Source organism: Carettochelys insculpta, chromosome 9 (assembly GCF_033958435.1).
Source record: "Carettochelys insculpta isolate YL-2023 chromosome 9, ASM3395843v1, whole genome shotgun sequence".
Lineage (NCBI taxonomy): Eukaryota > Metazoa > Chordata > Testudines > Carettochelyidae > Carettochelys > Carettochelys insculpta.
Genome location: NC_134145.1, coordinates 5,435,015 through 5,449,142, shown reverse-complemented (window position 1 = coordinate 5,449,142; position 14,128 = coordinate 5,435,015). Strand labels below are relative to the sequence as shown.

The 14,128-nt window shown below is 47.9% G+C and overlaps 1 protein-coding gene across 1 annotated transcript; it reads left to right on the top strand.

Moving 5' to 3' along the window:
• Positions 1 to 9: 9 nt before the first annotated feature.
• LRRC41 (leucine rich repeat containing 41) lies at positions 10 to 14,102 on the top strand. Its single transcript, XM_075003507.1, has 10 exons — positions 10 to 250; positions 1,112 to 1,198; positions 1,607 to 1,677; positions 4,344 to 5,571; positions 8,058 to 8,303; positions 9,492 to 9,656; positions 10,568 to 10,666; positions 11,146 to 11,268; positions 12,006 to 12,081; positions 13,436 to 14,102. Exons 1-10 carry the CDS (start codon positions 139 to 141, stop codon positions 13,668 to 13,670), a joined length of 2,442 nt encoding a protein of 813 aa, XP_074859608.1. The 5' UTR covers positions 10 to 138; the 3' UTR covers positions 13,671 to 14,102.
• The last annotated feature ends 26 nt before the right edge of the window (positions 14,103 to 14,128 follow it).

Sequence of the window (14,128 nt, the reverse complement as noted above, 5' to 3'; positions counted from 1 at the left end):
CTTTTCACCCGGAAGCGGAAGCCGGGCCCCAACGACCCTCTCAAGATGGCGGCGGTGCCGTGTTGTGTCCTGGCCGCTTTTCTCTGAGCTCGGCGAGCCCGATGTCCGGCGTGCTGGGCTGAGGGGACCGGCGCTGCCATGGAGGCCCAGGCGGAGGGAGGAGCCGCGGCCGGGAGCCCCCCTAGTCTTTTCGAGCTGAGTGGGGTGGCGGTGAGCTCCGCCATGGGCGCCCTGGAGAGAGAGGTTTGGGGTAAGGGGGGATCGGGGCCCTAGGCCTGTCCCAGTGAACTGTGTGTGTTCACAGGCGGGTGGGGGGGCGTGTTTCGTGTTTGTCACTGCGGAGTGAGGGAGATGGTCTGAGCCGGGGGCGGCAGGTGTCTTAGCCTATCCCAGTGCGTGGGGGGAGGTTGTCAGCTTTGGGGGCGGGGGAGAAGCCTCCCAGCTTCGGTGTGTCTCAGTGCAGGAGAGGGGCGGGGGGGGGCGGGGTTTCAGCCCCATCCCAATGCAGTGCGTGTGGTGGGACCAGAGTTAAGTATCTGACATCTGTGACAGCAACGAAGGGTTCTGTGGCACCTTTTTGACTAACATGGGAAGTTTTGAGCGTGAGCTTTCGTGAGCACAGACTCACTTCATCAGATGCTGGACCAGCATCTGATGAAGTGAGTCTGTGCTCACGAAAGCTCACGCTCAAAACTTCCCATGTTAGTCTATAAGGTGCCACAGGACCCTTCGTTGCTGTCACAGATCCAGACTAACACGGCTGCCCCTCCGATACTTGACATCTGTGGGCAGCATATTGGGTGCTGAGTGCCTGCACTGGCATTACCAAAACACGCCGGGGGCTTTGTGAGGATGGTGTGATGTTTACGAGTTACCACTGTGGAACCTGACTGGTCCTACTGCTGCCTGGATACTCTGGTGATGGGCTCTTGTCCCTGCTTTAAGTGCAAGTGCCACAATGTGCATTTATGTGAACACAATGCATGTATCAGAATGTAACCCGAGTGGGGACATCAGTCTTCATTTTGTTTTGCTGTCTTTCTAAATCTTTTCCACATCTCTCAGACTTATTACGTGTTCTCTATCTGTTCTTTTTTTTTCTCCTCTTAAGCACTTCCTGGACAGATACTCCAGGGCATCCTGCCTTTGCTTAATATCTATTACCTGGAAAGGATTGAGGAAACTGCTGTGAAAAAAGGTCAGTTTTACTCATAAAAATTTCTTCTTTGAAGTTGAAGGGTTACTTGGTCTCTGTTGTTCATTTGTTTCTTGGCAGGATAAGTAAAGAAAAGTTTTAATTAACATATAATAATTAGATGACTAAAACTAAAAGAATAACAATCTGATGTGTAATAAGGAAAATGAGAAAAGATTATTCTTATGGGAAATACGTTTTAAAAGATAAATGGAAGCTCTTACTGCTTTTTTAGCAAACAGAAAATCTCTTATTTCAAAATCAATCTAGTGCTCTGAACGTTCTCAGAAACAGACAGCTCATGTTTCAAATATTGTCTTAAATGAATATCATTGTGATGTCCTTCCCACACAGGGAAGGAGAAAAGTTGTTGAGGTGCAGGATTTGATGTAAAATGGTATTGTTTTTCAGGACTCTCAACCCAGCCCATATGGCGCAAACTTTGGAATGATGTGATGAAAATCAGACCACCCAAATCAGAGGTGAGTTGGAAACCTGCTGGTGGACCAAGACAAAGTTTAGACCCCAATTTTGCTAATATTTATGCCTGCGCAGGTTGACTCTGTAATTCAGGGTTCCCTCACCTGGCAACACAGAGCATTGTCGGTGACCCTGAAGGTGCTCTGGGGCTGAAAGACTCATGGGGAAAAATGATGCTAAGCTCTCCCCTCTGCACCCCATGCACCAGTGGCCGCACGCTTAGGAACTTCTCCCATGCCCTCCTAGAGCTTCCAGAGCATGCAGATTCTATTTGCAGCATTCAAGTTCAGCGAGGGACGGGGAGAAGAAGGGACAGGGCATGCTGGAGGAAGACATAGTCCAGGGTGGAATCCTGTGGCCAGGACTGTGGGCAGCAGGAGAGGGACCAGCGTTGACCTTTGTTAGTCCCACATATTCCTTGGTTGGGTGCTGGATCAGGGAGCTTCAACCTGTATTGCACTTAAGCATGTGAATAATTCCATTGAGTAGAGTGAGACTACTAATGTGTCTAAAGTTAACCACAAGTAAATAGTTACAGCATCAGGGCCTGAAACGTCACCATGATATTTAAATCTTCCCAGAAGTTATCTTACCTTGTACTTATATAGAACTTTTCATCTAGAAGCATGTTGTAAGACTTTGTGGGCTTTATATTTTGGGCTGAAGCCCTCTCCTGGAGAGAAAATATGTACATGATATGTTCTGGCACCCTGAGCAAAGGTGTATGAAATTGGGATGAAAATACATTTATTTTACTCCACTCTAGATAGGTCCTATAGCTACGGTTTGGGAATGTAGGTCACACTTATAGGATAAGGGACTGTCTTAGAAAGCAGAATTCTGCAATGAATTTGGGGACCACAGTGAATATCCAGCTGAGCTTGCGCTCGCAATATCCCATGGTGGCTACAAGAACAAAGTGGATATATAAATGGGAGAATGCGGAGGGGCTTTGTAACCACTGTTTATAGTGAGAAGTCCTGTGGCATTTTGCGGATACAAACTAACACGACTCCTCCTCTGATAGGATTTATAGTGTTATTGTGTCCAGTTATGATGCCTACAGTTTAACAAGGATGTTAACAAAGTGATCAGAAAAGAACTACAAGAATTATTTGAGGTCTGGAGAACTTGCCTCAGAAGAAGAAACTAAAAAGGCTTAATGTGTTTAATTTTCTTTTTGTTAAACTAATAATTGATTTGATCCTGGTCTAGAAGTATCTGCTCGGGGAAAAGGGTTCTGATTGTAGAGTGCTCCTTAAGCTAGCAGACAAAGGCAGAGCAAGATCATCAGTTGTAGGCTGAAGCTGAACACATTTAGACTAGAAATAAGGGGCATTTTTTTTAACCAGTGAGTGTTACTCTCCATTGGAACAAATTGGCCAAGGGACATGATGGTGTCTCTGTCACTTTGTAAATCAGTAGCTTACATCTATCTGAAAGAGATGTTCCAGCTCAGCGGGACGTTGTAGGCTTTGATGCAGGAGCCGCTGGGTACAATTCTGTATCTTGCTTTATATAGGAAATCAACCTTAAAATTCTTACCCCATCTCTCTTGTTGCTATGTGGATGCAGCCCTGAGGTCCCAGTTCTAAAGCTTCTGCTGTATGAATGTTGAAATAAAGACACCCAGGGAATGAGCTGTTGAATCATCAAGTGTTTGTAAGCCCCACTCTGACGTACTGACCCCTCCCACTGATTTTAGTGAAGTTGGATTACAGCACCTTTCAGCATCAGAACCTTAGCAGGTGTCAAATGCTGGCTTGCAACAGAGGGTCCATGTGGCATAGGCTCTGGCAGTAGAAGCTTATTAACCCGCACTACCCCTGCGAATTTTCCTTACGGAACTGCTTGTTGTAGAGAGAGGTTATTTGAGTCTCTGGCCATGTCTACACTAGCCCCAAACTTCAAAATGGCCACGCAAATGGCCATTTCGAAGTTCACTAATGAAGCGCTGAAATGCATATTCGGCGCTTCATTAGCATGTGGGCGGCCGCAGCACTTCGAAATTGACGCGCCTCGCCGCCGCGCGTCTCATCCTGACGGGGCTCCTTTTCGAAAGGACCCCACCTACTTCGAAGTCCCCTTATTCCCATGAGCTGATGGGAATAAGGGGACTTCGAAGTAGGTGGGGTCCTTTCGCAAAGGAGCCCCGTCGGGACGAGCCACACGGCGGCGAGGCGTGTCAATTTCGAAGTCCCCTTATTCCCATGAGCTGATGGGAATAAGGGGACTTTGAAGTAGGCGGGGTCCTTTCGAAAATGAGCCCCTTTGGGATGAGACGCATGGCGGCGAGGCGCGTCAATTTCGAAGTGCTGCGGTCACCCACGTGCTAATGAAGCGCGGAATATGCATTTCAGCGCTTCATTAGTAAACTTTGAAATAGCCATTTGCGTGGCAATTTTGAAGTTTGGGGCTAGTGTAGACACAACCTCTGTGGCACATTCGGTTCCTTGACCTCTAGAGACTGAGGACAACTGGAAAAGTAGTGGCAGTGGTGGTTTTTGTGTAATGACTGAAACCACTAAATACTGTTAGAGGCTCACTACTGATCTAGATAAAACCTGAATTAGCATCCTAGGGTGAAAATCTCCCCCCTCATCTCCCTCTTCCCCTGTGTCCAGTTTCAACGGGGCTACAGTCTGTTAACTCTGGGATGTTTTTACAGAACATAACAAGCTGGAGGAAGAAATTCCTTGAAACTTTCTTCTCAAATGTCCTGCATGGAGTTCTGGATGTTTCTTCAGATCAGCGCCTGAGTGACCAGCATTTTTCGCCCCTGCTCCACAGCTCCCGGCATGTTACACAGCTCACCATCTGCAATATGCTGCAGGGAGCAGCAGAACTCACTTCTGAGCCCAACCAAAAAGTGCTAGAAAACCTGGCAGGCTCATTGAGAACCTTGAAATTCCGTCATCTGCTGACTTCTGATCTGTCCATTAGACAGTCACTGAGTTTGCTGCTTCATCGTCTGATCCATCATGGAACTGTCAGCCAGGTGTCCCTGTGTTCCTGGCCGGTTCCTGACAAAGAACTTTTAGTCCTTGTTCTGAGTATGAGCGCTGGGTTTTGGCACCCGGGTAAGACGCCTGTGCCCCAGGGCAGCCCTTGCCCTCTTTGCAGAAAGGACTCCGATGCCCAGAGCCTCTTAACTCAAGAGGACAATGCCCTGCTAGAGTCAGATCAGCTGTGCTGTGGATACACTGAGCAATCAAAGACAAGCCAGTGCGGGGATAGCAAGTCCAGAAGCAAGAAGGTCCAAACTGCTTCACTCAGAGGACTTCAAGATGCTGAACCAGACCCTCAAGCTTCCACAGAATTGTCCAAGAGCAGTAGCTGCACTGATAAAACTCCAGTGCTCTCTGGCTTGAGTAGCCACCCATTGCAAAACCTAGCATGTCATGATGTAAGCTGCAAGGTGCCCCCTGGATATTACAACGTTAGAGGAGAGTCTTCTCCTTCCCTGACGAAAAGGTCTTCGGTTGGCCTTGCTTTCCAAAAACCCTATAGACGATATAAGGCTGCAGTGGGAAGGAAGCGCCGATGCCCCAGGAGAAACCGCAGAGCTCGGGCAGATCCAGAAGACCTTTATGATTTTGTCTTCGCTGTTGCTAGAGAGGAGGAGGAGATGGTGGAGTCTCTCTCTGAAGGCAACGAACAGGAGGGGGAAAGCATTAATGGCTGGGCCCCTTCTCCAGCAGACCCGCCTAGCTTCCAAGCTGTTGGCTGCACAGGAGGATCTGTTGGGATCCTTCCTCTGAAAACAGCAGGCCGCTTCCGGAGTGTGTCCACATTGGAATTGTTCTCCATCCCTCTGACCGCGGACACCTGTCGGACTTTGGGTAACCTGCTGAGCTCTTGGGCTTCTTTAGAAAAGCTGGTTCTGTCTTACAATGGTTAGTAGGAATAAGAGAGCTTTTAATTTCAGGAATGTTTGATAGTTTGGTTTTTGACGGAAGCAAATTCTAAGATCTGTGAAGATCTGCACTGGCAAATAGGAAGCCAGGTCAGTTCAAGCCTTCAAGCCTTTCTTTAAATAGGGATAAAGCAAGGGACAGCTGGTCAACAGCCACAGGGTTTAAAATACAAGAGGATGATGGAGAGGAGTCGGGGTATGTTACAGAAAAAGGTGCCACGTTGCAAGTAAAACGAAAAAGCAATCATGTAGCATTTTAAAAACCAAGTACTACATGATTGCCCTTTTGTTTTGTTAGGATACAGACTAACACGCTGCCTCTCTGTTACTGTTTAAGTTGCAGGTAGACAATTATGAAGATAAGCTGCGACAGAAGGGACAGGATGAAAAAGGCAAAGATCTTCTATTGTGTACGGTGTGCGGCAGAATAGTACTCTACGGCTGGTCCTTATGTACCCCTATATTAGCCCTTATTAATCATAGGAGTTTAATATTTTAACGGGGTCGAGGGGATTCTGCACCACATAGTACAAACATCCCGTAGCCTTTTATTTGTTCTTATGTAAATTTATGGTAATTTTACTTTGGAGAAGGACCGGAGATGTAAACCCCTCGTATTCAAGAGACGTATGAATCTAATGAGGAGCAGTGGGGGTGAAACAGAACAAATAGATAACTTCCTAATGGCAGGTCTGATAGGTCCTAACCCTCTGGACTCTTGCATGCAGCACAGCACCCACACTGAGCCCTGCTGAAACCGTTGCAGTTGTGTGTGTGGAGATGTTGCAGCCTAAAGAAGAGCCTGAGACTACAGAATAGTTCCCAAAAGGACTTTAATGAACCCCATGGCTTGCTGGATGAAGCTGTGCTGCTGAGAGTTCAGCACTGGCTAGTGACAAGTGACCTCTGCAGGTTTTTAGATCTAGCCTCAATGTGGATGAAAACTTCTGGAGTTCTAAGCAGCAGAGAGGGAGCTGAGTTAGTCTGTATCTTCAGAAACAGGAAGTCCTGGGGCACCTTACAGACTAACATATTTTGGAGCATCAGCTTTCTTGGGCAAAGACCTGCTTTGGCAGATGCGTGGCGGGAGGGTTCAGAGGAGGAGTTAAAGAGGAGTTAAAAGCCGCGTCTACACGTGCATGCTACTTCGAAGTAGCAGCACTAACTTCGAAATAGCGCCCGTCACGGCTACACGTGTCAGGCGCTATTTCGATGTTAACATCGACGTTAAGCGGTGAGACGTCGCAGTCGCTAACCTCATGAGGGGATAGGAATAGCGCCCTACTTCGACGTTCAACGTCGAAGTAGGGACCGTGTAGTCGTTGCGCGTCCCGCAACATCGAAATTGCGGGGTCCGCCATGGCGGCCATCAGCTGAGGGGTTGAGAGATGCTCTCTCTCCAGCCCCTGCGGGGCTCTATGGTCACCGTGTGCAGCAGCCCTTAGCCCAGGGCTTCTGGCTGCTGCTGCTGCAGCTGGGGATCCATGCTGCATGCACAGGGTCTGCAACCAGTTGTCGGCTCTGTGGATCTTGTGTTGTTTAGTGCAACTGTGTCTGGGAGGGGCCCTTTAAGGGCGCGGCTTGCTGTTGAGTCCGCCCTGTGACCTTGTCTGCAGCTGTGCCTGGCACCCTTATTTCGATGTGTGCTACTGTGGCGTGTAGACGTTCCCTTGCAGCGCCTATTTCGATGTGGTGCTGCGCAATGTCAATGTTGAACGTCGACGTTGCCAGCCCTGGAGGACGTGTAGACGTTATTCATCAAAATAGCCTATTTTGATGTCACTACATCGAAATAAGCTATTTCGATGTAGCGTTCACGTGTAGATGTAGCCAAAGAGGCCAAGGAGAGGGCCAGAGCTGACAAGGGCTGTTCAGTCACAGAGGGCCCATTGACTGCTGATAAGGTGGAGTTGTGGACATCAAGAGAGGAGAAATCAAGTCAGTTCAGTTCAGTGCCCCCTAACTGAACTGATTTGATTTCTCCTCTCGGTGTTTACAACTCCACATTAGCTGCTGATAATGGGCCGCATCCTCTGTGACTGAACAGGCCTTGTCAGTTCTGGCCTTCCCCTTGATCAAGACCCCCTCTTTAAATCCTCTGCTGAACCCCCCACACACACACTCACGCATCTGATGAAGCGGGTCTTTGCACACGAAAGCTTATGCTCCAAAATATCTGTTTGTCAATAAGGTGCCACAGGACTTCTGGAGTTCTAAGATGTTGCCTGGAGTGAATCTGAAATGCAGGATTGTTACCTGCATTTTGCCTTGTACAATATCCAGCTTTAAATGACTGAAACAGGGCTCATAATTCATCCCTGGGGAAGCCGTTCCACAGCCCCAACAGTGGGATGGGTTAGAAAGGCGTAGATGATCCAAGCTGTGTCTTTGTTCCAGCCTTGCTGAATTATGTGCTGTGTATGTGTGTAACACCCACCTAGTTTGCTATTGAAATGTTGGTTTCAGGCCTGGGCGCTAATATCTTCTGCATCCTGTCTGGGCTCCGGGCCCTCTCTCACCGCAGTGATTGCAGCCTCCAGGTGGTGCGTGTGAGCGATGTATTTTCACACATCCCCTCGGTGGAGCTTGTTCGGTCCACCCTGAGAGCCTACCCCCGCCTTCACACGCTGTCCGTCAGCTTTGATCTCAAAAACCAGCTGGAGGGGAACAGGCCAGAAGGGCATTCGAGCTCCTCGGAGGCAGAAATTCCAGGTAGACCATAGACTCTGCTGAGTAAATGAAATATCGCTATTTGTTTGAAACAGTAGTGAACCCAGCATCAGCCCCTGACAAAGGCAGGCAGAACCCTGGCATTTTCCCTGGGGGATCCAGAGCTTCAGGGTCTGTGCTGGCTTCCTGTTTCCTCACGGGTGCAACTCATGCTACTGACTGTGGTACAAAAGGCCTTATGTTGTTTGGTGTCGGTTAGAGAAGAAACCCTGTTCACCATCATGATAGCGGACATGCGTGGAAAGGCTATTGCTCTAAGTCCTGGGATTTCTGAGTTCTAATGCAGGGCAGGGAGCCAACGCCTCCCTTTTTTCAAGAGATTTGTTGGTCTTCAGGGCATGGCAAAAGGCCTGTGTGTCTGCTCTGGTTATGTCTACGCTACTCAGCCTCTATCTACTGCCATGGTCCCTTTGTGTAGGTGCAGACTTTGCTGGGGGAAGTTTCTGTTGTCGATGTAGGACTGTTGCCTCCATAAAATGTTCTCTAAGCACTCTTCCACCAGCGCAGCTGTGTCTGTGCGGGGGGTTTGGTCAGTGGGGCTAGTTTTTCCACACCGCTGGCCAGCATAGCTATGCCAGCATAACGCCTGAGTGGAGACCAAGCCTCAGGTTTCTGGCTGTGAGTGGGATCGACTTTGATCCCACTCAAAGCGACGAGCCTGAGGCTTTCTCACTCAACTTCACTTTGAGTGAAGAACTAGGTCCTGGAATGAAAATCTAATTCAGATATTTGGGTGTAAGGAGGTAAAATTTTCAAATGTGACTTAGGAGTTTAGGAGCATAAATCTTGTTGAAAATCACTAAGACTTAGGTGCCTAAGTCACGTAGGGCAATTTTACCCAAAATCTATCTATTGATTGCTGTTCTGGGTAGCCAGGTACTGGGATGGGTGTGTTCTACAAAACTAAATGAGCAGTCATCACCCAGGATGGCTTAGTTCCTTTGGGAACCGAATAGATTTAATAGAATCATTGAACTGGGAGAAAGTTGAGTTCCTTACACTCTTGGCAGGACCAAGCACCATCTAGACCATCTCCAAGAGATGTAGGTCTAACCCGCTCTTAAAAATCTCCAATGATGGAGATTCCACAACCTCCCTAGGCAGTTTGTTTATCAAATGTGTTTTGAGGGAAAGTTTTTGCAGACAGACATCTTTTTCCCTTCCCTGCAGAAAGCTGCCTGGAGCAATTAGAGATCCGATTCCCCAGAGAGCCTCTGCAGACAAGCCTCCTTTTGCCTGTGTTGAAAGCTTCAAGGTCTCTCCAGCAGTTGTCCCTGGACAGTGCTACAATCTCCTGTCCCCTGGAGTTTGGGCTCCTTTTGCAGGCCCTCAAAGGTAACCCCGAAACAACTGTGTGAGCTTCTTGGACAAACATGGTTTCCTGTGAGCAGCCTGTGTCTGGCTCCCTGCCCCTCCTCCATCCTTATTACCTCGGGGGCCAGCTCTACTCTGCACAATTTTGTGGGCATAGCTGTCTCACTCAGATCTGTGAAACAGCCATGCTGGCAAAATCCTGCATAGACAGCTGGGTTGGCAAAACTTCAGGCAGGTGATTTATGTATGCATCAGGCGTGTCCAGCCCGCGGGCCACATGCGGCCCTGGACAGCTAGTAATGCAGCCCCACAAGATCGTAAACTTTTAACATTGTTATGCGAGTCATATATATTAACTATATTATATATTTTACATGCGGCCCAAGACAATTCCTCTTCACTCAATGCGGCCCAGGCAAGCCAAAATGTTGGACACCCACGGTATACATCATCTTAGGCACATATAAGCTGTGTCTCCAGTAGGGGGCTCCACCAGCATAGCTATACTGGCATAGCCGTTTTGCCATAGCGTTTCTACAAGCCCTAATGACTTGCTTTTCTAGTGCTCTGGAATATAAACCTCAGAACAAATTTTCAAAAGCATCCTCCATTTTTCAGTCCTGTTTTTGAAAGTGAATGGGGCAGCTAAGTGCTTTTGAAAATTGCATTGTTCTTTGTCTCTGCCGTGCAGAAATCTGGCAGTAGGGATTTTCTTTCTGTTTTTGTTTTAGTGAAAATTACAGTGGAGGGGTGGGGGGGTACTGTCTTTCATGAATCAGAAGGCAGAATTTGGCCCTGAATTTGTAAGCGTGACTATACTTTTATCCAAGACGTTTAGCTGAGTGGGTGAGATTTCATCAGCAGATAGCCCCAGCTTCTTTTGACACACAGGCCCAGGGTAACAGATCAGTAAGGTCTTTTCTATCTTGCAGAGTGTAACCTAGGCCTGAAGAGACTGAGCTTCCATGACGTGAACCTTGCTGACTACCAGAAGGAAGTTCTCCTCCTGCTACAAGACCCTGTCCTTCAAGGTACAGCGCACACCCACCCATCCACAAGGGCTGCATCACAGACTGCTAATGGGGCTGCAGTTGGAGTCGGTTTCACTCACAGGAGTGGGCAGGAAATGGGGATGTTTGTCTTGGGGGAAAGGTATTTAGAATGCACCTGGCTTGTAGCTAAGGAGACGTAAGGTCTGAGGCTGGTATACAATGTGAAACAACTGAGTTACAGTCTTGAATGCTAGATGGCACATGCCTGCTGCCATTATAATTGCAGCCAGGTAAGGTTTCATGTATGACCAATGTTTTACACAGTTAACAGAACACTAGTAAAGGTCCTGTCTCTACTATACCTTTTAAGCATGACGTAACTAGATCCTAGCAATGGGGTTTCAGCTCTTGCACAATGAACAGCGCTCCAGAGATAGCTGCAACATGTAATACTTTACTGCCACTGGTGAGAGAAGCTAAAGATGCGTCTCTCTCTCTCTCTCTCTCTCTTTTGGTAGAAATCACATTTTCCTTTTGTCGGCTGTTTGAAAACAGCACCCCTGAGTTCCTAGCCGACATAATCAAAATAGTGAAGAGAAACTCAACTCTGAAGAGCCTCAAACTGCCTGGGAACAGACTTGGTATGTACTGCCTAGGGGCACGCCCTTATGTTAGCTCCCTGACAGCTAACTTCCAGGGCACTAGTCAAAGCCATTGCTTACCAACCCCGACCAGTGAGTTCACCCCACAGCTGAGCTGTGCAACACAGTGACTGTTACATCGAGTGCTATTTGTGGGAGGAGTATTTTTTCATGGCGGTAGATAGGGAATTTCAGCCTTGTGTGGCGCTGCAGTATCGAGGTGCCATGGTGGGTTTTTTCCCCCCCTTTCTCTGAAGTGGCAGGTTTTGGCCACTGCCAGAGGTGAGATTCCAGCTGTGGTACATGAATGGGCTGATTCCAGAGCAGCTGGAAATAAAGCTAATAGCACTAGCTATAGCCAGGCACTCTGCTTGTGAAAGCCAGTGCAGCTGCTCACTCAGTGCAGCTTACAGGTTTTTTTAATACTGTCCCAGAGGACCTGGTTGCTTTCAGGTAACGGGTAAAGATGTAGTGAGGAAGAGGAACTGAACAGCTGCGTGGACCTGTAATGGATCAGTCATAACCCCGTCTCTCTCACCGCTAAGCCTCCAGTCTGAATGAGCCCAACATTCAGAGTAACTCCATCGTTTTACTGGTCACTGGTGTTTGATGGCAGCTCGGTTTCTAGGAGTAATTTACCAGCATTGAGTCTGGTGCTGCAGCATAGTGGCACCTCCCTCCTTTCTTTAACTCGTTGGTTGGTTGCAGCTTCAGCTGTTGTGTTTTCCCACCATTAGGGAATCACAGGTTGGTGGCCTTGGCTGACATTTTCTCTGAAGATTCATCCTCTTCCATCTGCCAGCTGGATGTCAGGTATGTTGCGTTCTCAGCCAGTCACATCCCTTTGGAAACAAACTTCAGGGGTCCAGACAGCAGGGTAGATCCTGCATGTGATTCTCTTGTTCACTAGCGTAGCTGATACCACGCCCTCGGAATGCGTGTTAGAGAACCTGCTGCTGCTACCCAAGGTTCATATGCAGTAAGGGAAGAAACATAAACGTGAACATCTTGCATTGTGGAACATCTGAGCCTGTTGTGAAGAGCTAGGAATTAGTTTAACAATAAATTCCCTGGGCTTGTTCAGTTGCTGGCTCCCTGCTGAGCATGGTTCACTCAGCATTTTTTCAAAGGCAATGTACAGCCCATCTGATTCCATCTGATACACTCAAGCTGTTCATTACCCACCGCCTACGCATGATGCTTGAGTACCATGATACTTGAGAATAAGCATGAACATAAGAACGGCCACACTGAGTCAAACCAAAGGTCCAGCTAGGCCCATATTCTGTCTTCCAACAGTGGTCAATGCCAGATGCCCCAGAGCGAGCGAACAGAACAGGCAATCATTGAGTGATCCCTCTCCTGTCATCTATTTCCAACCTCGGACAAACAGAGGCCAGGGACACCATTCCCACCCAACCTGGCTCATAGCCAGCGACAGACCGAACCTCCATGAATTTATCTAATTCTTTTTGAACCCTGTTAAAGTCCTGATCTTCACAACCTCCTCTGGCCAGGAGTTCCACAGGCCTATTGTGCGCTGCCTGGAGAAAAACTTCCTTTCGTTAGTTTTAAAGCTGCTACCCATTAATTTCATTAGGTGACCCCTAGTTCTTATGTTATGGGAACAAATATGTAACTCTTTCACTTATCCACTTTTTCCACACCAGTCATGATTTTATAGGTCTGTATCATATTGCCCTTAGTCTCCTTTTTCTACACTTTCATGCTTTTCGCCCATTAAATTAATTCCAATTTGCAGGCACCTAAGATCTTAACTCCTAACTCATGCAGCCTACTGGGGTTGTGTGTGTGGCCCACAAGACATTTTGTTTACCATTTTCCATGCTCAGGGGTGTCAGATTGTGCTGGATTTTGGCTCAGTAGTTTGTTTGGTTTTTTTCCTACCATTATTATGAAAGCAACACACATTTGAAGGGCCTGTGAAATGTGCGTGATCCCTCTGCTACAATTTAGCCAGGAGATCTTGCACATTCTAGGTATGCCAGTGCAGTTAGCAAAACTATCCTGTCCCAGGAGATAGTCTTGATTATGACAATTTCATGGCCCACTGAGTTAGAAGGGCCACCCATGCGGCCCACCCACTAGCCTAGGCTGCCCTTCGCTGTCTTAACTGGAATTTACTGTTTGTTTTACCCCCATAAAGCTCAAACTGCATCAAGCCGGATGGACTCCTGGAGTTTGCGAAGAAGCTGGAGAGCCACCTCCTGCAGAGAGGCGGGCAGATCAAGTTCACCCACCTCCGTCTCTTTCAGAACTGGCTGGACCAAGATGCTGCAACAGCTCAAGAGGCGCTGCGGCGACTCAAAGCTGTGTGCAGCGTGGTCAGCAACACATGGGACTCTTCGCAGGCCTTTGCTGATTACATTAGCGTGATGTGATAAATGCCTGTGACCTGCTGTAAAGTTGTAACTGAAAGTTGTACAGAGCCATGCTCCCGCCGTCTCCTTGTCGCTGCTGTTGAGGTGGTGCACAAGGAAGAATTGACTGTCACTTTCACAGCCCAACTGGGTTAGGGAACCAAGCTCAGTGACCCTGAGGTTATCTACACAAGCATTCAAGAGATAGTAAAAAGATCTTGCCTGCTTCTAGCCCACTGAACAGGACACATTTAAACCAACCTTGTTCCCCTTACAGCAGGACTCTGAGGACTTGAATGTTAAGGTCTGCTGGAATCTTGTAGTTACTGCAGCGTTCCCATAGCCTCTCTGACTCAATCTTACATTGTGCGCTTGGAACAAGAACTACCATAAACACCCCCTCCCCACCTGAACTCTGGTGACTAAGGCTAAAAAAGCCAGTGCACTGGCCCTTCTTATTTGGGGAAAATAAAGAGATT